Source organism: Stegastes partitus, unplaced genomic scaffold (genome assembly GCF_000690725.1).
Source record: "Stegastes partitus isolate 25-593 unplaced genomic scaffold, Stegastes_partitus-1.0.2 Scaffold211, whole genome shotgun sequence".
NCBI lineage: Eukaryota > Metazoa > Chordata > Actinopteri > Pomacentridae > Stegastes > Stegastes partitus.
Genome location: NW_007577942.1, coordinates 16,770 through 41,484, shown reverse-complemented (window position 1 = coordinate 41,484; position 24,715 = coordinate 16,770). Strand labels below are relative to the sequence as shown.

The 24,715-nt window shown below is 39.6% G+C and overlaps 2 protein-coding genes across 2 annotated transcripts; both read left to right on the top strand.

Moving 5' to 3' along the window:
• tmc1 (transmembrane channel-like 1) lies at window positions 1-10,594 on the top strand. The gene is made up of 20 exons (XM_008280825.1): window positions 1-71; window positions 1,481-1,504; window positions 1,919-2,160; window positions 2,572-2,672; window positions 2,759-2,849; window positions 2,931-3,012; window positions 3,152-3,258; window positions 3,353-3,451; window positions 3,568-3,710; window positions 3,787-3,931; window positions 4,022-4,216; window positions 5,697-5,876; window positions 5,950-6,102; window positions 6,963-7,091; window positions 7,201-7,268; window positions 7,392-7,631; window positions 8,018-8,143; window positions 8,259-8,337; window positions 9,187-9,322; window positions 10,222-10,594. The coding sequence occupies exons 1-20, from the start codon at window positions 35-37 to the stop codon at window positions 10,440-10,442; spliced, it is 2,598 nt and encodes an 865-aa protein (XP_008279047.1). The 5' UTR covers window positions 1-34; the 3' UTR covers window positions 10,443-10,594.
• A 3,140-nt stretch (window positions 10,595-13,734) lies between these two features.
• On the top strand, window positions 13,735-24,262 carry tmc2b (transmembrane channel-like 2b). Its single transcript, XM_008280850.1, has 20 exons — window positions 13,735-13,780; window positions 13,907-13,948; window positions 14,219-14,621; window positions 16,499-16,645; window positions 17,677-17,767; window positions 17,863-17,944; window positions 18,031-18,137; window positions 18,229-18,327; window positions 18,988-19,130; window positions 19,222-19,369; window positions 19,722-19,916; window positions 20,027-20,206; window positions 20,990-21,148; window positions 21,328-21,456; window positions 21,949-22,016; window positions 22,310-22,549; window positions 23,032-23,157; window positions 23,644-23,722; window positions 23,829-23,955; window positions 24,045-24,262. The coding sequence occupies exons 1-20, from the start codon at window positions 13,735-13,737 to the stop codon at window positions 24,260-24,262; spliced, it is 2,829 nt and encodes a 942-aa protein (XP_008279072.1).
• The last annotated feature ends 453 nt before the right edge of the window (window positions 24,263-24,715 follow it).

Sequence of the window (24,715 nt, the reverse complement as noted above, 5' to 3'; positions counted from 1 at the left end):
ACTGTTCTCGGAGACACAGGACCATGAGAGGAAGATGCCTCGAGACAGTCTGATCACCTCTGAGAATGACAGTAAGATCATGTTTATATTCTCATGACTGAACGGCTTTTCTCATTACATGATGGAGCAGTATTTTCACAACAGGATGTTCATTGTTCAAACTTTTATCTCTCTGTGGTGATAAAGTCTGATAGATTTATCTAGTCTGCAGTTAATTTTTTTTTTTTTTTTTAATGACAACAGGCTTATTTAGAAAAATAATTTCATATTGCTGATTACTTAAATGAAGCAAGGCCCTCTGTTCTCTGTGATGTTGTTGTGACAATTGACTGGAAGCTATTTTTGGACAAAACATCCATATTTATTGAGCCTTATGTTCAGTAATATGAGGACAAGTAAACAGTACAGCTATTTACACATGATTACTTGTTTTGATCAATAAAATCAAATTCAAACACCAGCTTTTGACCACTGCAAGCACATTTGCGCAGTATGTTCTGGCCCCCAACTCACTCTGCTGCATATTTGGGAGTTGGCCTCTGGCCCTTGGCTGTCTCCCCCGTCCTTGTGGGCTTAGTCACCCCGTCTCCCTTCATTAGGCCATTGTTTGTGTCTTTTGTGCCCCTGTGCTGCACCCGGCCGTAATGACCCGTGTGCCGGCCACTCCGGTTACACTAAGGACACACATCAAAAGGCCGACTACATAAATATCTGTCAGTGGTCCTCTTTGTTTTCCTCTTTATCCCCCTTTACTGCAGTATAATAGTTCTAGGTACACAATAAGGGAGCTTAATACCAGTGAAAGGGGTCAGCGTGGTATTGAAGGAAGAAAAAATGATTTATAGATTTATAGAGCCGAGGTCATCTGAGGAGGAAGAGGTCGGTTAGGCTGTAGAGGAATTATACAGGTGATACTTTATCAGAAAAACACTACACAATAAAAGAAAAAATGTTTCATATCACAGCAAATTTCAGAAGAATTACATAATACTACTCATGTAGCTACAACATTAAAATGTCATCTTATCTTCTTTATCAGAAGCACAAATCAGTAAGAAAATATTTTCAGCATTTAAAGACAAAGATGAAGCTGTGTCAGGTAACCCAGCCAGGGTCTTCCTTTAAGGCATTTTAAGTCAGATTTTGCTGCACTGTATACTATAACCTTTTCTTTTCTGATTTGACAGTCAGTGTCAGTTTTATGCCAGGCCAACATAAACTGTGTAGTGATTCAAATTATGAGTTTGGTCTTTCAGGTTAAATTGTCTTGACTAAATGCCCAGCAAGAATTGATCCAATTTGAAAGTTAAGATGAACGGATGTTTAGAGAAAAAGCTATATATTCATGAAAATTAACAAAAATAAAAAGAAGAAAAAACCGAGCTAAAAATTAATTAGAAGTTGTGATAACATAAAACAACAAGGCACTGTATTTTCTCAACTTTTTCATTTTTACAGTGAAATTGTTTCTCTCTCATAGTTGACGTTGGACTGGATTTGGCAGGTGAGTGGCTCTTTTGTTATTACATGAATCACTAAAGGTTCCATTTCTTTGGGCCATTTCTCTGGGTATGACAAGCATAAAAGATTTTTCCTAAATAAGTGACTAAAGAGACGGAAAATTCCCGATTTATTTTGGGCTTTTATTACTTTATTTTGTAGGAGCAGTTTGTTTTTGCTCAGTCACTCAGTTTTCTCATCTCTGCTGCCACCATATCTTTTCTCCCCCAGTTGTCACAGGATCATCAAACCTAAAATATGTCAGTGACAGAGTAAAAAAACTCCACAACACTATAAGATGTGTGAGATAACTGGGTGGATTTATAATCCGCAGAAAGAAAGTATCAAGGTCAAGGTGTCAATGATGTGAATGAGAGTCGATAATAAAAACAGCACAGCATCTATATTTTTATTGCAGAGGACGAAGATGTTTTGGCTTCAGAAGAGGGACACGAGAGGGAGCGACACAGAGGAAAAAGAAGAGATGGCGACAGAGAGAAAAGGAAGAGGGAAAAGAGGAGGAGAAAGGAAGCACATAGAGCAGAAGAAGGCGAAGATGAAGTACAGACCAGGCCTGAGAGAAGAGAAAGGGGCAAAAGAAAAAGAGCAAAGAATGATCAAGAAGCAAAAGGAAGAGAGAAGGATGAGGCGGAGGAGCAGGTCCAAACAACAGGTGGCAAGGTGGCAAAAACAAAGAAGAATATAAAAAATGAAAAAACAAGGAAAAGAGCAGAGGTAGAAGAAGATGAAAGAAATGAAAAGCGGAAAAAGAAACATGGGAGTGCCAAAAAAGAGGAGAAGAAAGAGGATGGAGGTAAACATATGGTAAAGGAGAAAGAACGTGAGGGGAAGAAGAAGAAGAAAAAGCACAAGAAGGTAGTTGAAACAAGGTAAATTATTTTATCTTGACTATATTTTTCTAGAAAAATTATTGTGTCATGCACATAAGAAAGATACTAAAACAACACTCTTACATGCCTCAGTTCAGAGCAGGAGACGAGTGAAGAAGAAGACAATGAAGAAGAGGACAACAAGGATGAAGAGGTGAGGCCAGAGAATCTGACACCGGAGGAGCTGGAGAAGCTGAAGGAGGCCGTGGATGACAGAAAGAAACTGATCCAGGGTCTGAGGGGGAAACCCTTTCCAATGAAAAAGAAGCTTGTCACCTTACGGTGCTGATAACATTAAAATTTGCTTCTCAGCTTTAATTCAAGGCGTCACTAGACCATACTTTAACCAAACATCTGCTTTCTTATAGGGAGTCTCAGGAGTTTGTGGAGAAATATGAGGGAGCTTTGGGGAAAGGAAAAGGCAGGAAGCTGTATGCGTACAAGGTCATGATGACCAAGGCAAGGACTTTCACGTATTCATATAATCATATAAATAATCTCAATGAATATATGATTAATTTTTAAAATTCATGGTATTAGAAATGGATGAAGTTCCAACGGGACTTTGAAAACTTCAAAACTGCCTGCATCCCATGGGAAATGAAAATAAAGGAGATTGAAAGTAGGCTTTATCTTTTTTTTCTGACATACTTCCCCCTCATAGTTTTATTTTTTTTAAAACTCTAGTTATCTTGACTGTATGTCACAACCATTATATTTGAGTAATAACAATCCTCGTATTTATTCCCTCTGGCCCTCAGGTCATTTTGGCTCCTCGGTTGCCTCATACTTCATCTTCCTGAGGTGGATGTATGGCATCAATATGATATTGTTTGGTCTCACCTTTGGCCTTGTTATGGTGCCAGAGGTATACCACCATTTTTCATCATCAATTTAAATACTTTGGAGTTTTTTTTTTCTTCTAATGAGGCTTTCCCTTTTCCCCTGGTTTTTGCCAACAGGCATTAATGGGGCGACCCTATGGAAGCATGCCAAGAAAGACTGTCCCCAGAGGTGAGGAGGCCAGTGCCATGGACTTTGCTGTCCTGTGGGACTTTGGGGTGAGTCTACTACATGTATTCAACATCATGCTTATATGATTTACTGTAAAAAAAAAACATTTGATCTTGCTTGGTTTTGGCAGTTTTTGAAAAAAGACCTAAACTTGTGTCCACAGGGTTACGCACAGTATTCAGTCCTCTTCTATGGTTTCTACAACAACCAGCGAGCCATTGGCTGGCTCAAGTTCCGCATGCCTCTGTCGTACTTCCTGGTTGGTGTGGGAACAGTGGCCTATAGCTATATGGTGGTCATAAGAACGTAAGTTTAAAATGCCTCTGCACAATTAATAAACCTCTTTAAGCTACGCTGAGTGTGTGACTATGTCTGATTTAAGGATGGCCCGTAACGCAAATGAATCAGGGGTTGGAGATGACAACAGCTTCAATTTCAGCTGGAAAATGTTCACCAGCTGGGACTACCTGATAGGAAACCCTGAAACGGCAGACAACAAGTTTGCCTCCATCACCACCAGCTTCAAGGTCAGAGCTTCTGACTGTTCCAGATGTAATTTTGATGCGACACAGTATATCACATTTATATACTGTATTTCCCATCTTCTACCTCTGCAGGAGGCAATCTTAGAGGAGCAAGAGAGCCACAAGGATGACAACATCCACCTGACTCGTTTCCTGCGGGTGCTGGCCAACTTCTTGGTCTTGTGCTGCTTAGCAGGAAGCGGATACCTCATCTACTTTGTAGTGCGGCGCTCTCAGAAGTTTGCCCTCGATGGCCTGGAGAATCATACCTGGTGGGAAAGGAATGAGGTAGAAAAGAGAGAAAGACAAATATAACAAAGAAGTGTATGAATCATTTTTGGCAGCAAGAAAGACTTCCTGAGTTGTTTTATTATACAAAATTGCATGATATATGGTTCAAAATTATCACACATGGTTTTTAGAATTTGCCCTGTAATCCTTTTTCATTTTCAGTGTTTTCACAGTAGCTAAAAGCTCATCATTTATTATTAATGCTGGTTTAGGCCTAGGCTGCAAGGTGGCTCAGTGGTTGCCTCGCAGCTAGAAGATCCCCAGTTTGTGTAAGGATACCTGGGATCTTTCTGTGTGGAGTTTGCATGTTCTCCCTGTGCAGCGTGGGTTCCTCCCACACAGTCCAAAAACATGTTGAGGTTAATTGGTGATTCTAAAATTGTCTCTAGGTGTGAACGTGAGTGTGCTTGGTTGTCTGTCTCTAAGTGTAGCCCTGTGATAGACTGGTGACCTGTCCAGGGTGTCCCCTGCCTTCACCCTGAGTTGGCTGGGATAGACTCCAGCCCCCTGCGACCCTCGAGAGGATTAAGCGGTGTATAGATAATGGATGGATGATAAAGGCCTATTACATTTAAATTTTCTAGCTCCCTGTTATTGCACATGCTCAGTGTTGGTTTGGCTTCTAGGAAAACCAAAACTGAACATTGTGTAAGGAAGTACAGTATTCATTTTATTTGACAAACAGTGTGTTGAATGACAATTGCAATAGAAGAACCCTGAAATCCTGAAACTAGCTCCCCTAAATGATATGCAGTAAATTTTAAAGTCTCTATTTACACTAGTTTTTCCTGCTATGAGAAGTCAGAAAATGAAAATTTTCTCTTGGTTGTGGTACAAAACAGGAAGCTGAGTCGGTAATGAGATTTATTTTATCAGGAACCACATTTTTAAAAAATACTTCTTAGTATCCTTTATGAATTATTTTGTGAAAGAATAATGTAGTGAAAGTTTTTGATATGTTTCATGTTTTTCTTCTTCAATATGAACCCATTACATATAGAAACAATGCTCAGATTTAGTGTTTAGTGCAGGTTTGAGACACTATTGCAGTAAATAATGAAAGTAACCTAACAAAACACGTAAGACCCACCTACATTACTCAAATACAAAGAATTAGATGTCAAATGGTTAGATACATTGCAAAAAAATCACTACACCAACACTTATCTCTGGGTAGTTTGCCCAGTTTCAATAATAAACTTGAAATATTGTAGGATGGCAGATTTTTAGCAGGTGAATGATCATGAGGTGAACTCAACTACTGCTATGAGACCTAAATCTACAGTGCCACTTAGTTTACTGTTTACCACACAGTTTAAATGTATCCCAAGAAGCAGAGATAATTTTGCTGCCAACTGTATTATTACATACGGGGTAAAAACAGGCTACACACTACGGAAATTCTTTGTAGTCCTGTTGTGTCTTTACATATAATTATAGTAGCTTTTCTTGAGTCTAATACCTGTGCATTTCTCAGGTGAACATGGTCATGTCATTACTGGGGATGTTCTGCCCCATGCTGTTTGACGTCATCAGCGCCCTGGAGAACTACCACCCTCGTGTCGCCCTGCAGTGGCAGCTGGGGCGCATCTTTGCCCTTTTCTTGGGGAACCTCTACACCTTCATCATTGCGCTCATGGATGAGATCAATCTTAAAGTGAGAGCCCACGCCTGCAGCTTTGTGAAATTGTTTAAATAAAACATATTAATCTAAAGTGTGTCTATCTCAGAGGGAAGAGGAAAAGATAATAAAGTTTAACATAACCATGTGGGAAGTCAGTCTTTACAATGGCACGGTATCAGAAAACAGCACTGCTCCCTCCATCACCATCCACCCTGCTGATGTGCCTAGAGGGCCCTGCTGGGAGACCATGGTGGGGCAGGTCAGTGTGTGTGTGTGTGTGTGCACTATTATGTAACTGTGTGATGTAGTTGTTGCTGCAGCATGAAATCCTGGATACCAAAAGTCACCAATATGAATATATAAATATAAATATATATTCATATAAATGAACAGCTAATACAAAAAAGTACTGTAATCAGAGATTTTTTTTAAAAAGACCTTATTGCATTAATATTACCATAGATCAGGCTTTTTACAGAGTTTATGTTAGGTCATTAAAAAAAAAATACTACACAATATATTTTACCATGACATTTTCTAAAATTTGTTTATGTTTCACAACGCAGTTTTTCTAACTTTAAATCAAATGGCTGCAAACAGCATCAGTAACTGGTAATAAGTGCATAATAAAGTTTTTTTTTTTAAACCTCAGGACATTTCTCTTGCTTTACATCAGATAGCTGTAAAAGGCAGAGTTAACTGTGAAAAGGTAAATCAAAATGCACAATTATAAGAAACTCATGTGACTTTTCTTGAGGTTCTTTAATAGTCTATAAATTGTTAACAGGTTTGTTATTACTGCTCTGTGATGTCCTGCAATTTAACATTATTGCAATATTTAAAAAACAAAACAAAACAAAGCACATAATAACATTAAAAGCAAAAGAGATACAGGTAATTTAGGATTTAAATTTAAAAAAAAAAAAATCACTATCTATCTATGTTTGAACAATGTCATACAATAATTTTGATAAATCCTCCTTCACTTGAATGTTCAATATTGAGACATGTATAATCATTTTGTCTTTTGAACTCTTTTTCCTTCAAAGTATTCACGGCAGTAAATACATCATGTCAAATGCTGTATGTAACAACATGCGACTGCGTCATGCTTTGCAGGAGTTTGTCCGGCTGATCATATCTGACACTATGACAACCTACATCACGCTGCTGATTGGTGATTTCCTGAGAGCTGTGCTCGTTCGTTTCCTCAACTACTGCTGGTGTTGGGACCTTGAGGCCGGATTTGTGAGTCAACTTTTTACTCGCACACCTTTTTCCTGAGGATAATTCTAATTTCACCTTTGAAGGTGACACAGCAGAGTTATAGTTGTCTATATTGTGTCATTTGTAAAAGCCATCCTACTCTGAGTTTGATGTCAGTGGGAACGTCCTGGGCCTGATCTTCAATCAAGGAATGATATGGTAAATAAACACATACTGTAATTTTTTTATTTTTGTGTTTTATTTTCAACTAGCAGCTCTGGTATTAATGAAAAGCTTTGCATCTGTCCTTCACTCAGCGTTTTGTCTGATCTGTTCCTCCAGGATGGGAGCTTTCTATGCGCCCTGCCTGCCTGCCCTGAACGTCCTCCGGCTCCACGTGTCCATGTACCTGCAGTGCTGGGCCGTGATGTGCTGCAATGTGCCGCAGGAGAGGGTCTTCAAGGCCTCTGGCTCCAACAACTTCTACATGGCCATGTTGCTGGTCATCCTCTTCCTGTCCACTCTGCCTGCCATCTACACCATCGTCACCATCCCTCCCTCCTTTGACTGTGGACCTTTCAGGTAATAAAGATAAAGATAAAGATAACTTTATTGATCCTACAGTGGGGAAAGTTCACCGTTACAACAGCTCCAAAAAAAGTGTGCAGTCAGTGCAAGAATAATTGGGAACACCCAGTGCAAACTGTAGGAAAGAAACATAAACAGAAAACACACAGTGTAAATTTTGCAAGACAAAAAACCATTTTATACAGAAGAGGTTTTTTTTATTTTTTATTTTAAGAAGACTATATACACAAAGATGAGGTGGTAGTGGTTATTGCACATAGTGGAATGTGTTTGTTAGTGGGGAAAAGAGCAGTAACAGAGGTGATGACAATTTTGAACATCTGGCTTTAAAATATAATGACCTGGGTTTCTTTCTCTCACTTTTACCCTCCTCTTCACAGTGGCAAGAACCGCATGTTTGATGTGATCCATGAGACGTTGGAGTCTGACTTCCCTGCCTGGTTTAGTAAAGTGTTCAGCTACGCCTCTAATCCTGGGCTGGTCCTGCCCTTCATATTGCTTATGGTGTGAGTCAACAGCAGACTGTCTGAAAGTACAAAATGTTGTGCACGAATACATCTTGCATTATTTTGTGGTAATGTTTTAGGTTCTTTGATGCTCATCTGCTATCTTCTCTTTCAGATTGGCCATTTATTACTTGCAGTCTACATCCAAAAGCTACAGAGAAGCTAATGTGGAGCTGAAGAAAAAACTACAAACGGTAACCTGTCATCTACTGCTTGCATGCTTCTGTGCCTTTGAATATGTTCTTACACTTGGAAATGTCCCCATGAATGATATTCGCAGCTCAATGATGAGTTGAGAAAGTTGAGAAAATTTTGTTCAACGAACTATGTGACCAGAACTATTCACAATTTTAACCGCAAACATTCTCAACAGGGGCTGCAAGGTGGCACAGTTAGTAGCACTGTTGCTTCGCAGCTAGAAGGTTCACGTCCCGGTGGGGACACTGGGATCTTTCTGCGTGAAGTTTGCATGTTCTCCCCGTGCAGCGTGGGTTCTCTCTGGGTTCTCCAGCTTCCTCCCACACAGTCCAAAAACATGTTGAGGTTAATTGGGGATTCGAAATTGTCCGTAGGTGTGAATGTGAGTGTGCTTGGTTGTCTGTCTCTACGTGTAGCCCTGTGATAGACTGGTGACCTGTCCAGGGTGTCCCCTGCCTTCGCCCTGAGTCAGCTGGGATAGGCTCCAGCCCCCCCGTGACCCTAACGAGGATTAAGCGGTGTATAGATAATGGATGGATGGATGGATAGATAATGGATGGATGGACATTCTCAACATGGCAGCTGCGAAGCTCTCAAACATTGTGCAGGTGCACAGACAGACCACCTGAGGCCACTGTGGTGGTTGCCACAGTACTTGTATTGATCTAATCACTCCAGCAGAGAGCAGCACAGCATATCAGTCCAAAAACCACTCTGGTCACCACTAGTCACTGAAATAGTGGTGAGAAGTAAAAACAGATAAAAGTAATTTACAAAGTGATGGTACATTTTTAACTTATGTGCTCTCAGTGAACTTAATAATAGGATGTGTGTCTCTTTTGAAGCAAAATGAGGAAAACAAGAGGAAGAACAAACGAGCGGCACTGAAGGCGCAGATGGATCTAGAGGAGGCCAGAAAAACAGCATCACAGACTGCAGAGCAACAAAAGAACAACAACGCATCATTACAAGACCAAGAGGGTGAAACTTTGAAATTGAATGAAAAAAAAAAAATAAAAATCATGTGATGTCATGCACTAGTTTAAAATCTATGATACAGAGTAATAGAAATGAGCACTGATACCTTTGATGTGGAACCAGTATTTTTTAAAATAATCCACTGGATTAAAAAAAATAAAAATAAAAAATTAATTAAACAAAAAATCAGTAAAGCTTCGATGGTGGTATAGAAGCTTTACTGATTTTTTGTTTAATTAATTTTTTATTTTTATTTTTGGAAATTGTACCCAAGGATGAACCAGACTTGTGGAGGTCTACAGTTCTCTTCCTGATATCTTGGCTGATTTCTTTAGATTTTCTCATGTTGTCACAAAAGGAAGCAGTGTGTTTGAGGTGTGCCTTAAATTACATCCACAGGTGTGCCTCCAATTAACTCAAATGTTGTCAATTAACGTATCAAAATCTTCCAAAGCCATGGCATCATCATCTGGGCTTTCCCAAATAGTTTGAAGGCATAGTAATCTTAGTGTATGTAAACTTCTGACTTGAAAGAAAGCGGTTAAAAAATTCTCTAAAAAATTCTCTCTCATTATTCTGGCATTTAACAAATAGAAAATCACTTTGGTCATCGTAACTGACCTAAAACAGAACACATTTAGTCTGATTTTAAGTCAGACATCAAGATAAAAACGGTTTTATGTCTTTTTATACAGTGTATGTATAAACTTATGGTTTCAATGTAAAATGTAATTAAGAAATTATCAAAAATGCTCAAAAACTTGTGCAAAATTTCAACCCAACCCTGTGTACTTCAAGGGTTGTAACTAAGAAAATATTCAGAATATGAAGGGTCAGATTTTGTTAATTTAATAAGGAATAACTGAAAGGTCCATTTCTCTGACTTCTATCTCTTTCTCTAGCGGATGAGGAAGAAGATTTCAGCAGCAGTCAAAGGCTGAATCATGGTAAAAATGGACACCATCCTCCTCCCACAGCTGGAGACAGACAGCTGCCGGCATCCAGGGCCCCTGCCCCCAGGACCTATCACCACGGCAACCACGGGGCTCCTGGATACCTGCCTGGTTTCTCTCGGCAAAGTGAGCCCAGGATGTGCAGGGTGCCGAGCCTGCAGAGACACTGAGTGAATGGAATCAGAATACTAGCACATGAATCAACACAGAGCACTTAACTGAGAAGCTGATGTCTAGACGTCTGTACACTGTGACATGAAGTGATGAGAATGCCAATTTGATGGCAGTTTATGCACATTTTGAAATGTTTTTTCTTTTATCAAACCATATGCTTGTGACAAAAAATACGCTGTAAGCATTTCAACTTAGTAGAAGTTCCTTTGTTTACCAAATAAATGTTAATGAGAGAAGAGTATCATTTTCTTCTTGCTTTACAGTTCTCATACAGTGCTAGTGTCTTTTAAAACCCTTTATCAGTAAATGAATTCTGTAGCAAATTGTAAATTAATTTGGTGTGAACTTGGTCTCCATCTTTATGCTGTAGAGAGGTCTTCATATGAGCTCTGTTTGGCCTCATCTCGTCATTTCACAGCAACTCATCACTCCAAAACAGTTATTTTTACAACATAATTTTTCAATTTTACACACAACATTTACATTCATTCACTTTTTTATTATTCCATACTAACTTTTTTGATTTTGAAGCGGTCCAAGATGCGGATTTCATCCCATTTCTGAATAAATTAATTCAGTCCCATTCAAAACTCATTTTAAACAACACTGACATGTTTTCCTCTTAGACACCGAGCACAGCGGTCCTTAGACCTGTGACTGGGCCAAAGTATTAAACAATTCATTAGACATGGAGGTCATTTAACCCAGCTAGCCAAGCTTAAATGGATCCTCACTCATTTCTGACTGAACTTACACACTCAACTCAAACCTGTTTTTGTTTGTTTTTAGCTATAGAAGTAAATATGATTCACAGAGTGACCTTTGAACTTGAAAAACACACAAAATATGTCAGATTATTCCCTTGTGTGGGACCACAATGAAATAGTCTAATCTGTGCCAAACATTCAGATTTGACCCTCATCACGTAGCAGAGAAGCCCGACTCGTATCATCTGATAACTGCATGGCCATATCAAGTGCCCTGACTGCTAATTGTGCTCTGCACTTACTGGACACTGAGCGCTCCTGTCACTCAACCTCTCATATGACTCACCTGTCAGTCAAATCTAGCAGTGACAGTGTTTTGTCATTAGTTAAACCTCGTTAACAGGTCTTTCTATACAAGCACTGACTCATTGAAATTCTTTAGATTTAAGTGTTAGGGGTTACGGAATAAGTGTTGTGCCTGAATCATTAAAGACAAGAAGTAAACAAGCTCACAATGTCACTGACATTGAATTACAGTCAAATCTGCTTTCATTGATGCTCATGATCAATTCATGGCAGTTAAGCATAAAGTATTAATTCTGCAGTTATGTGAGATCCGAAGAAAGGAGTCCTTATGCTTTTTTCTTTCATCAGAAGCCAACTAATGTCAATCACATTTATTTAATGAAGACTGAGGTGACTTTGATAAGTAATAAAAAGTCTCCATTTTCTCCGTATACTGGAGACTCTGTCATAATCTGCCTCCCTCTCTGTGTACCCAGGTAATAGCAGCCCTCTATGCCCCTTGTTTCACCCTCCTACTGGAGTTGTGTTTTGGCTCCATCCCACTCGCCCTCCATGCTGGTACAATGTGGCAGAAAACTGAGCCATGACAGGTTGCACATTACCGGATATCTCAGTGTACCGCGATGGGCATCTCTTATTCACTAACGGTAATGAAGGGAGGAGTGAGACATTGCGGCGCTACAAGCACTGATTTGACTGCACGGATGGTGTCTAGTTTTGCTTTTGAGAGCAATGGCTGGCACTCAGCCTCGGTGTGAAGTTGTGGAAGTCTAGACCCTCTTTAGTTAATGGATCTCGAGAATAAAATGCACACGGGCCTTCTCTGAGCCTAAGCACAGTGTAGTGAGAAGGAAGGATGAAGACTGACGGAGAGTGGTGCTGAAAGGTCTGACTCAGGAGGAGGAGCGAGGAGGAGGGTGGGGGCTGGACAAGGAGGACATGAGAAGCTCCGACCCTGAGGGCTTAGCTTGTCTTTCAGGTGCAACCCTTCAAGCCAGTGTTAATACAACCCCCGGAAGTGTGTTTGCTCCATAGAGGCAGCTTCTCCTGTTTCCTCCTGCATTTTTTAAAAGGTCAGATCTGACATTTGACCATAACCACGACACAGCTAGTAGCCACATCTTCCTGGTGGGAGCGCATCATATGTGAAGAGTCTGGACTTCACTTTCATCTCTTTTTTATTAACCTCTGTGTAGTCACAAACTCTTTCAAAGGATAGATTCAGATTTTTTCTGTCTTATAACAAAGGCAAAAATGGACTTTTTTCCCCCCAAAGCCACAGTGACTCTTTGTACAGAGCTTCCCGATAGGATTTCTTGCAAAAAAAACAAACAAAAAAAAACAACTTGAAAAGACTAAGAAGAAAATATTCAGTTAATCTGACCAATCAAGGACTGCTGCTGCCTCATAGTCACTTAAACTGAAATTTGTAATCTTATTGTGTATTGTATATTTTAATTAAGGATTTGTTGTACAGAACAATTTGTCACATTTTGGCCATTATGAACAGGAGAAATGACTGCAGTGATTTAGACAGACTTGAATGCTGACTAGATATACTTGTCCTTTAAATTAAGCATGGTTGCAGACAGGTGTGCAGTGAAATTACAGACTGACTGATGTAACTCATGTGTTCAAGTTGCACAGTACTTCCACTGGACACTGTGCACAGTGTGTACATTGTGTACATTGACTTGTTTCGCTTTTCACTCAGGCTTACTTAAGCTTTCATCCAATTTTAATGTGGCCTGACCTTTATTTCTGCATTTGCTCTGGTGTCTCCTTACTGGGTCGTAAGTAAATAACAGTTAGTATATTTTTTTATTTGTTGCCAAAGCAGTTTCCTTGTATGGTTAGATACTGTATACGACAATGATTAAACCGATTCTCTAATTCGAATAAACTTGAGGATTAAAGCATCTGGATGTAAATGTCCTCCTGTTACGCCGATATAATATCAATTAACATTTTGATTGACATGTCCATTGTCTGATAGATTCTATTTTCTCCCAGGCTCCTGATTAGCATCTAACGAACTGTGTGTCTTTGACGGTTGTCAAGGAGCCCTGTCTTTGAACAGCCCAAACAGAGGCACACCTGTTCCTCTGTGTGTGTGTGTGTGTGTGTGTGTGTGTGGTGGTGTGTGGTTATGTATACCGGCTTTTTTGACACTGTTCCTTCATAGCTGCCTGCACTGAGTGCCTCATGGATGGAGATGAGGCAGAGTCTGAAGTGAGCAGGAAAGGACTGACTAACTAAAAGGGACTCAGACGAAATGCCTCCAAAGAGGAAAAATGATTCTGTGGTTAGAGTTGAAGATGGTGAGATGACTTGTTTAATGCTGTTATGCTGAGAACTCATATCAACCTTTTAAATATATATATATATAGTAACTCATAGCAACGTACTGCTATTTAATGTAAATGTGTGTTGTTCATATGTTCCAGTTGGGATGGAGGTTGATGCTGTGGTGGACAGTGGAAGTGAAGGTGAGTTTTCTGAGATGTCTATACCTTAACAGTCATTCACAGTGTGATGGAGTGACGGACAAACTCTGAGTTACTGCTAGTTTTTCAATCTTCAATTTTCCTCTTAATTTTTAAATTGTTTTACTGGATGATTTCAGACCACTTTAGCACATTTTTATTTCATTTATTTCCCTTATTTTTTTGCATTTCCTATAAGCAAGGAATATAAACTGTGTTGTTGCTGCATGTAAGTTTGGATTATTTGTCTAAAACTGTACACGTTTGTCTCAGATGAGGCCAGAAGGAGAGCTAAAAACAGAAGGGCCAAACCACAACGTAGAGCCAAACGGGTCAGTGATGATGAGGAAGATGATGAGGACGAGGATGAGGCACCGAGGAAAAGAGGACGAAAGAAGAAGGCCAGGCCCCGAGACAGCGACGATGAAGACGACGAGGATGACAGACGGAGTGTGAAGAGCAAAGGATCAAAAGCCTCCAGGAGGAAAGCTGCTAAAGATGAGAGCGAAGAGGAGAGTGAAGATGACCGGGACAAAAGAAAAAAAGGAGGGAGAGCGGCATCCAAAAAGGAGAAAGAGGAGCAGAATAAGGAGAAGAAGGGAAATGGTAAAGGGAAAGAAAGGGAGAGTAAAGGTGGTGAGAAGAACAAGAAAAAGAAGAATGGGAAGTTGAGCAGGTGCAGTATTCTATGAGAGACGTCTCTCAACCACCTGCATGCTCCACACACCTGTACGGGTTTTCCTTATGCAGACTCCTGGCAGGTGATATGAAGACATTGTATGTGGCATATATTCAGGAAGATGAAAGAAAAGAGAATGTAAATTAAACAAGTATTATTACAACACAGAATGCACACTTAATTTCCTGAATATATGGCATATATTTACAGTATATCTGGCTGATTTTTAGGGAAAAAAAGTTTAGTAACATCTAGTAATTGCTTTGGCTTACATCTATGTCAGCAATCAAGTGTGCAGGAATAATTTACTGGATCAGGTGCAACAATGACAATCCTTCCGATGTCAGGAACGGCTATGTCATTTCAAAAAAGACAGGAATTTAATTTAATTTAATTTAAATGAAAGAGATGTTTGGCTGCTGTGATGCATGGTGTAATCTCGTTTGCTCATCCATTATTTACTGCTGCCTTTAAATGAAGACAACAGGACAAATTATCCTGCATGACTGCATCACTCTTCTGTTTCACTGGGTGTGCATTTTAAAAACTGCCCAACAAGTTGTGACTATCCAGTGACAGAAAAGATGTTTTTTATGCAGGGGCTGAATTTTAAATCCACACCACAACTCTTAAACCTGCTTGAATAGTTTGTGTAGAACCCCCCAAAAAACTTAAAGTGCCTCCCTTCAGTTTATCAGAATTGGTGCTACAATAGGTCAACACACTATAAGCTATTTTGGCAGGTTTGCTTGTCAGCAGTGTCTTTTTTACTCAACCAAATCTTGCCTCAGGTAAAGATAAGCTTGAAATTCACTATTAGCTCTCTTTATGAAAGAAAGCACATATCAAGCATGGCAAAATCACTTTCAGTCATGGTTGGACAACACCTCATACAGTCTACCTCCTTTCTAGTATATCTTGGCCCTCGGAGTTTACAGCCGCATGCGAGCTGCTCTTTGAGGCGCATTGGTGCTTTGAGCTAAACCACAAAGGTCAGCATGCTAACACAATGTTTAGCAGACACAGTCTAATGTTTACTGTGTTGGCAGTCTTAGTGCAATGACTGCTGACTGCATAAAAGATGAATGTAGCTTCTGGACCTAAAAAGTGAAACCAATGTGGAAGTGACTTAAACCTGCCTTCTTTCTAACAGCCAGCAGGGGGCGACTCTGCTGGTTGCAAAAAGAAGTCTGAATGTATAAAAGTCTATGAGAAAATGATCCTACTTCTCACTTGATTTATTACCTCAGTCAACATTTTCCTCATGGGTTTACGGTCTCTGTTGCTAGTTTTAAGTCTCCTTCACTTTGGAATGACATTCTTTTGGTAAATTGTGGTCCTATTTGGAGTAAATTAGACAATAAAGCAGATGGTGTTTTAGTGAGTTGCTACCTAGTGACTTACAAGCCACTACTACTGGCTTCTCAGTAGGATTTAGTGCTCATTTTTGACACTTTATGTCAAAAGACCGAGATTGGCCACATTACAAATTCAAGACTTCAAGACACTAGTCCAGGCAATGCTGCTGTGGTGCTACATCCATCTTTTACATTAAGTCTATGGTAATGGCTTCACATGACAACACTGTCTAATTATGACATACAGCTGATGAGAATGTTCTTGGTTTTTATAAAACCAAAGTGTGGGACACATTTGAAAATGATCAAATAGATAGCTATGTAATAGAAAAAATACACAATATTGTATGTAATAACATTTATCGGAGTTGAAATTCTTTGAGCTGCTGTTTTCCGTCTGTCTTGTTAAATCGCTGAGGTTTTCTGATGTGCTGCAGCTGCTTCCCCACGGTCAGATTCGGCTCCTGTACAACCTTGTCAGAATCATGGCAAGTGACAGCTTTTTCCCTTCAGCAGCTCTTCTTCCTCCTCTGAGGGTGATGAAGATTCACTGTCGGAAGGAGAGATGGCCGCCCTGAAAGAACAGGTAGAGGAGAAGAAGAAACTGATTGCCACATTAAGGAACAAACCCTGGCGCATGAAGAGGAGGCTCGTACTTCTCAAGTAAAAACAACAACAACCGATGGCCGATTTTAACTCTCATCCTCTGCCTGTTTGTTTGTGGTTGCTGTAATTTCTAGTTGTTGCTGCAGCATTTGATTCTTTATGTGTCTTTCATTTTGTTTGATGTTTTGCTTGTTACTCATTTGTCTTTATTTTCTGATGATCTTTTCCCGTAATGCCTATCATCACGCATGTCATGTACATGTGATGTTGCTTATTCATTATTAAACTTATTCAATGTTACTTTAGCTGTTTGATACTTCTCTTTGCCAGTGCTGTGCTGTACAGACCATGAACAGTGCTTTGGATGAATGCAAAATAGATATTTCTTAGACAAATGTTTACAGAGACATCTGAGGATGTTGTGTCATGAAAAAAACACTTGACAGAAAATCTGTCTTAAAACCTTTAAAATGATTAAGTCCAGGTAGATATTTGTTTACTGATATACACAGTTTTACTCAGTTATTGATATTCTCCCCTCTGTGACATGCACAACAAGAGGGCAGCTGTGTTTAAATCTCAGGAAAACACACAGAGGCAGACAAAATCTGGCTCAAGTTCAGCCTGTTAGACATCTTCCCTTAACGTGAGAAGACTTTAAACAGTTGGCTCTGCCTTGCCAAGGATGAGGCAGTTGTGTAGGTTAGTGTGTGTGTGTGTGTGTGTGTGTGTGTGTGTGTGTGTGTGTGTGCAAGAGAGGTTAATGTGTATGTTACTCGATGTACAGATCAGTGCAGACAAGTTTCTGGAAAGAGAACACGATAGCAGAGCCGCATTAACTTTTTCATGAGCCTGACACTGTTTAATGCATGTTGCTGCGGCTGAATGACCTTCTGCTTGCCAAGTCTACATGTCAATGCTATTAATGTATGCAATGTATCATCAATCAGTAAATCCTTCCAGAGCTGTAGTTTGAACATCCTGTTCACACTGAATAATTCATTTATCGGTTAGACAGGTTGTGGTTTTGTATTGATTGTCGCTCACTTTATTTGACTGGGCGATGTTTTCTCTGATTGATCAAACAGGGAAGCCCAGGAGTTTGTTGAAAAGTTTGAAGGGGCTCTCGGGAAAGGAAAAGGCAGGAAGCTGTATGCGTACAAAGTCATGATGACCAAGGTAATCTGCTCACTGTGCAACTTTGATGACACTTTACTGACTCATAATGTGGATGATAGTGTTGAAATAACCATTTTCAAACTTTCCCCATCCAGAAACTTATCAAGTTCAAACGTGACTTTGAGAATTTCAAAACTGCCTGTATACCCTGGGAGAGGAAGATAAAGGAAGTAGAAAGTTGGTACCACAATGATGTAACCTAAATGTTTCTAATAAGCTTGCTCCACATTCCTAAGTCAGCTTCTCTATTTTCCTAATCACAGGTCACTTTGGATCATCTGTAGCATCCTACTTTATTTTTCTGAGGTGGATGTATGGGCTGAATCTAGTCCTGTTTGGGTTCATGTTTGGCCTGGTGGTGCTGCCTGAGGTATAGCCTTTCTCACAGTACATGCTATAGGTGATACCTGATCAAGTGAATTGCTTTCTTTCTCACTTACAACCCTCTCCTCTGTGTTCAGGTTCTTATGGGTCTTCCATATGGTTCCATTGCCAGGAAAACTGTGCCCAGAGCTGAACAGGACTCTGCCATGGACTTCTCAGTGCTCTTTGACTTTGGTGTGAGGATCAGTTTATTGGTCATATCTCACTCAGCACTAGAAAATCTGTACACGTAGATACGCTTTGTACTTATTACTCATGTTTGTGTTTGTATCCATGTTAGTGGCATGGCTCTAGTAATTAGTCCATTATGTTGGTCCAAGCTGAATGTCTTGACAACCCTTTTGAAATACCTTGCAATGAAATGTTGTACGGACTTTAATGGTTCCTAGATTGCAAATCCAAAAGACATCGGCGATTCCTTGACTTTTCCCCTACCAACACCATAACTATAGCTTCAATCTGGAGTTGGCACTATTTTTTGTGTGTCACTGGACAAAAATTTCATATTTACTTCTTAGAGTATTGTAATTTAAGTGGTCTGAGAGGAAACAAGACTTTTGCAGCTTCTCTTAATTCAGTTTTGAGGCTTTAGAAACTCTTGTCTATAACTTTTGCCAATCACAAATCTTCAAAGTTATGCATACTTATCATCAGCATTTGAGCATGGAGGTGTCAAAAAAGCTACTAGCATGGTTCTTAGTCTTGTTTTAGTTGTGAATTTAACATGTTGAGATGTCATTTATACTTAAACTTATTCTTAGTCTTGCTAAATAAAAATGCACTTGTAAAATGTCTCTAAGTATGGATTTGTATACCTTTCTACATATCATCAACAGGGATACTGCAAGTACTCCTTTTTGTTCTATGGATACTACAACAATGACCGAACCATTGGACTGCTGCAGTTCAGACTCCCTCTGTCGTACCTGCTTGTGGGTGTTGGAATCTTTGGATACAGCCTCATGGTTGTCATTAGAACGTAGGCGAGACTCACAAAAGCAGATGGTCACATTTACATTATACAGATGCTGATGGCTGTTTTTCATCATTTCTTTCCGTTTGTCTTTCAGGATGGCTCGCAATGCAAATGAAGGAGGAGACGGGGGAGATGAGGGGGAGTTCACCTTCAGCTGGAAGATGTTCACCAGCTGGGACTATCTGATAGGAAACCCTGAGACTGCAGACAATAAGTTTGCCTCCATTACTACCAGCTTCAAGGTTAGCAGGTGTGTGTGTCTGTGTGTGTGTGTGTTTGCAAGACGAGAGTTGAGCATGTCATGCATGAAACTAGGATGCTATAAATAAACATGTTAAAACTTTGTCTCAGTCTGAAAAAAAACTCACTTTTTAATTTTAATTATAATTTAATTTAATTTACTTTAATTTGAGGAAATCCCTCTGAACTTCTTGAAGTTAAAGGCATCCTGTTCTAATACTTAACACTTGAGAATAATCACTTGTGGTGGTTTTCTTTAATCTCACTTTCCTTACAGGATGTAACATTTTAAGATGTGATAATTGTGACTAAAACTTAAGGAGACATTAATGGCATCTTTTATCTGTACTGCAGGAATCCATTGTGGATGAACAAGAGAACCAGAAAGACGAGAACATCCATCTTCGACGTTTCCTCAGGGTTCTTGCAAACTTTATGATCCTGTGCTGCCTTGGAGGCAGCGGGTATCTCATCTACTTTGTGGTAAAACGTTCTCAGGAGTTTGCTGAGATGGATAACGACGATCTCTCGTGGTTTGAAAAGAACGAGGCAGGTTTGAGCTGAACATTGTAGTATTTTTTTAAGTTGGGAAAGTTGAGACTCAAAACTGAGAGTGAAAAATGAGATTAGTAAGTCATCTTTCTTGACCATTGTGTCAGGTGGAGTTTGTGATGTCTCTGCTGGGACTGGTTTGTCCTCCGCTGTTTGAAACCATCGCAGAGCTGGAAGATTATCACCCTCGTATTGCCCTTAAGTGGCAGTTGGGACGAATTTTTGCCCTCTTCCTTGGAAACCTTTACACCTTCCTGTTTGCTCTCTTTGACGAAGTTACTGCCAAGGTATGTTCATTGTTTCTATTTGTGTTTGTTACTGATGCAGACCTGTTGTGGTGCAGATGTATTTATCTGTATTTGGGCTCACTGTTACCTATGTAAGTCGACACATTTCCATAGTAAAAGCCTTCACTAAGAGCTGCTAGATCAAGGAGGCCTACCTTTTTCAGCTCTAAATACTGCAGGGATGGTCCATCCCACCATGACTGTTTAACTACATGTTTTTAATCCTGTTCTAAATGGACTGTTTTGCTCTGAAAACCAATGAGCTGCTGTTGTACATGTAGTCTTAAGAGGCTGTGTTTCAGTCACTATTTCAATATTTAGATGAAAACAGCTTTATTAGAAATATAAACACTGGCAAAAGCTAAGGGTGTGTTAAATAAGAAAACAAAGTAATCCACACAGTCCTTGATAATTGTTTTCAAATCAGTCTTAAAGTTTCCACCATCTCTGAACGTCCCTCACTGTTACAATTTTCATAAGGTTCACGCTGGCCACACTCACCTGTGGCCACAGCTAAAGGTAAAGTTGGCCACATAACCCACACAAAATGCTAATGCTAAGAATTTTGCTATTGTTGTGGGGACATTACTATCAAAAATAAAAGTAATAAAGGGGCACTTGAGCAATTGCAGAAACACGTGTCTTCATATTAACAGCTTTTCCTGCACATCTTAGAACAACCACAAAACACCATAAAAATAGATTTTCACCATATGGGACCTTTAAATCAAGTTTGACTTGCTTTGCCTTTATCATTCCTTGGTATATTTTTCCCTTCTTCAGTTGGAGAGAGAAAAGTCAATCAAGAATGCCACTGAATGGGCTTTGAGTCAGTACTACGCCAACTACTCCTCCTTCTACAACACGACAGATGTGCCTCCGCCAGATGTGCACCCAGCCGACATTGTCAGAGGACCCTGCTGGGAGACTGGAGTGGGAATAGTCAGTAGTGGTATTATTCATTATTTCCTTACCATTAAATTGTTGAAAAAAAAGGGAAATAAACCCAAAACAAAACATGTGTTACCACACACAGAAGACGCCAGTGAGCCTGATTTGATTACATAGCTTGTATTTGTCCTTATTTATTGACTTGTTTGTTGTTTTTTGTTGCTGTGCAGGAATTTGTAAAGCTGATAGTGTCAGATGTGCAGGTGAGCTATTTGACCATCCTGATCGGTGACTTTGTGCGAGCTGTCATTGTCCGTTTCCTCAACTACTGCTGGTGCTGGGACCTGGAGGCTGGATTTGTGAGTTTCAGTTTGTCACAATGTGTTCATTACATGCATTTGTTTGGTAATCTTCATCATTCTTAGACAAAAATAATAAAGAGTCAATCATTTGTTTTTACTTATCCAATAAAACATTTCACATTTTTCCTATGCTGTAAGCCACATTATCTATACATTTGTTTATGCTGTCATGTGACTGGTTGTCAATTTCAAGTGCTTGTATCAGTTTAAGTGTCTATATTATTGCATAACAATTGCATGATTCAGCTATTATTGAACACTGTGTGAGCACAGCGCAGTCAGTATTAGAGCCGAGTCAACCTGATACTATACGATGACATCTGGCAAGACAGCTGATCCCAAACATTGAGCGAAACAGGACACTGCAATGAGAACTTAATTACAGAGAGAGAGAGAGGCACGGAGAGAGAGCAGCAAATGTAAAGTGTAGTGACCTGCTGTTTACTAATTCAGGTGGACATGCTAATCATGCTGCTGTGTTAATTCCAGCCATCATATGGAGAGTTTGACATCAGTGGAAATGTGCTGGGGCTCGTCTTCAATCAAGGAATGATATGGTGAATTATCTGCATGTTCATTTTGTTTTCCATTTTTTCTACATGAACAGGGATTGTCTAATGTGAAATGCAGCTCGTGTTTCTTTGTTGTCTTTCTTCAGTGCGCTTTTAATTAACACAATAGTGGCTGCTTCTTCCAATCTGATATGTAACTCGTTTGATTGTTGGTATCAGGGGCAAACTGTTACAAAACTCAAACTAATGACTTTGAATCATTAATTAGAATGTTCAGCAAGTTTCTGTTGGAAATTAAATAATAATAATAATATGGCTAAATCTGCTGTTTTCCTCAGGATGGGAGCATTTTATGCTCCAGGTCTGGTGGGTCTGAACGTGCTGCGTCTCCTGACCTCCATGTACTACCAGTGCTGGGCAGTGATGGCCTGTAATGTCCCACACGAGCGAGTTTTCAAGGCCTCACGGTCCAACAACTTCTACATGGGCCTGCTGCTGCTTGTGCTGTTCCTCAGTCTCCTTCCTGTTGTCTACACCATCATGACGCTGCCTCCGTCCTTTGACTGTGGGCCGTTCAGGTCAGTAGGAGATAGCGATAGCAGAAGTGAAATGGTACATGATGAATGTGAAATATGAATCAATACTAGTATTATTTACAAGTATTTTAATCACTTACTATTCTGTGTGTGAAGCATCAGTCTCTATTCGCAAGCAAAGTGTCCCAATTATTAGAAGTTAGAGGAAGTTTTTTTTTTTTTTGTGACACTTTCATTTTTAACGTTTAACTTGGTCATTTCTGTTCATTAAAAGTTAAACAGGGTGAACATACTATTAATGTTTCTATTACTATTAGTCTTGGGTTGTTAGTATTAACATACCACACTTTTTTCACATTTTCCTAGCACTAGCAGACAACAGCAACACAGATAGTTTTATTTTATTTTTTAGGTGTCCAGTAAATAGATATAACAGAGCGTGCAAATCACTTTAACTGTGATTTGGTTGCAATTTTTTATCCAATGATTAGCTACAACAAAGTTTCCCGTTGTTTCCCCCACAGCGGTCAGGAGAAGATGTACGACGTGGTGATGGAGACTATAGAACAGGATCTACCTGCTTTCATAGGCAACATTTTCACGTATGCCACCAACCCTGGACTCATCATGCCCGCGGTCCTCCTCATGGTGTAAGTAGAACTTAAATATCTAGTGAAATACTGTTTAAATAAAAATAATTAGTTTTTCAGTTACTTAAACTTTTTTTTTTTTGTATTTTTAAGTGTGTATTTATTTATTTATTTATTTATGTGAAAATTGTCAGAAGATTTCTGCATTTGGATAACATATTTGGATCCATTAAAATGGACTTTCTTATAAATTTCTATGTGTAGGAAATTCAGTCAATATTAGCGAGTGATGGTACAGTGGTGATTATACACACTGTTGTCTCACACTGTCTTCTCTGATACAACCACACAGGGGCACCAAAGTCTGTCTTTTTTGGCAGAGTATAGAAAAATGTGTACTCATTTAGCTTAAAAATGCCAAAATAATATCTATAATCAAATCACAAAACCTGATATTAATGTCTATCACTCTGTGTTCGAAGCCTGACTGAGATCTAACCTGCTGTGCTGTTTTTTCTCTTGTAACACATTTTTGCTGTGTAACAGGTTGGCCATCTACTACCTAAACACTGTGTCAAAGGGATACCAACAAGCAAACTTGGACCTTAAAAAGAAGATGCAAATGGTCAGTATGAGTGTTGTCGTCCTTTCCCTTTTTTCTTTTCAAATAAATAATGTTTTTGTTCAAGATTTAATCAAACAAATGAGCATTTCACTGGTTGACACTTCAGGCTCGAGATGAGGAGAAGAACCGCAGGAACAACAAGGACAGCACTAATGAAGTGATGAAAGACTTGGAGGACCTGCTGCCAAACAAGTCTCTAATACCGCCTCCGATCGAGGAGGAGCCCCCACCTGGTAAAATCCCACACTCTCATATTCCTTTATTTTCAGTCAACCATCCACGTTTCCTCACTACTTATTTTCCTCTACATCGGTCTTCTCAGATGTTGTAGTTGAAAAGAGCAGCAAGTCTACCAAAACGAAGCCGGGTTCAGCAGGGAAAGGTGTCAATCTGCAAAAGGAGGTGTCACTGGCTGCCCCGAACCCCAGAGGGCCAGTGACCCGAGCCCCGGGGCCGAGAGGAGGGCCTCCTGGAAATGCCAGGGGGCCACAGCCTGGGCCTGGCAGGGGCAGGGGTCGGGGTGCACCTCGGAGGAACTGAGATGCATGAACCACTCAAATCCACTCAATAGAAACCACTCACCACAAACAGCAGGTGTCTGTTAGCACCACTGCTGCTGTCTTAGTCACACATGGATGGATGTGTCACTGGAATAATTATAGACTTTTACTTCTGGTTGAATACAGTGATATCTTAAACTAAATTAGGTCAAAGTTGTGGACATTTTAATTCAATAAAATTAACAAACATAAAAAAAAATCACTACTTTAGTCATAGTAAATTTATTGCATATTTGAAAAGCATTCAAATTCGTATTGTAAACATGCTAAATAATGTATTCATTATAATTAATGGAAAAAGTCTATAATTATTGTAGCGGGACTTTGTGTAAACACACAAAATACAGTACTGCTTTATCGGTCGTACTAATATTACAACAGTTAAAAAACAAAACTATGGCACAGCTTATTATCCCTATATATAGCAAGACAT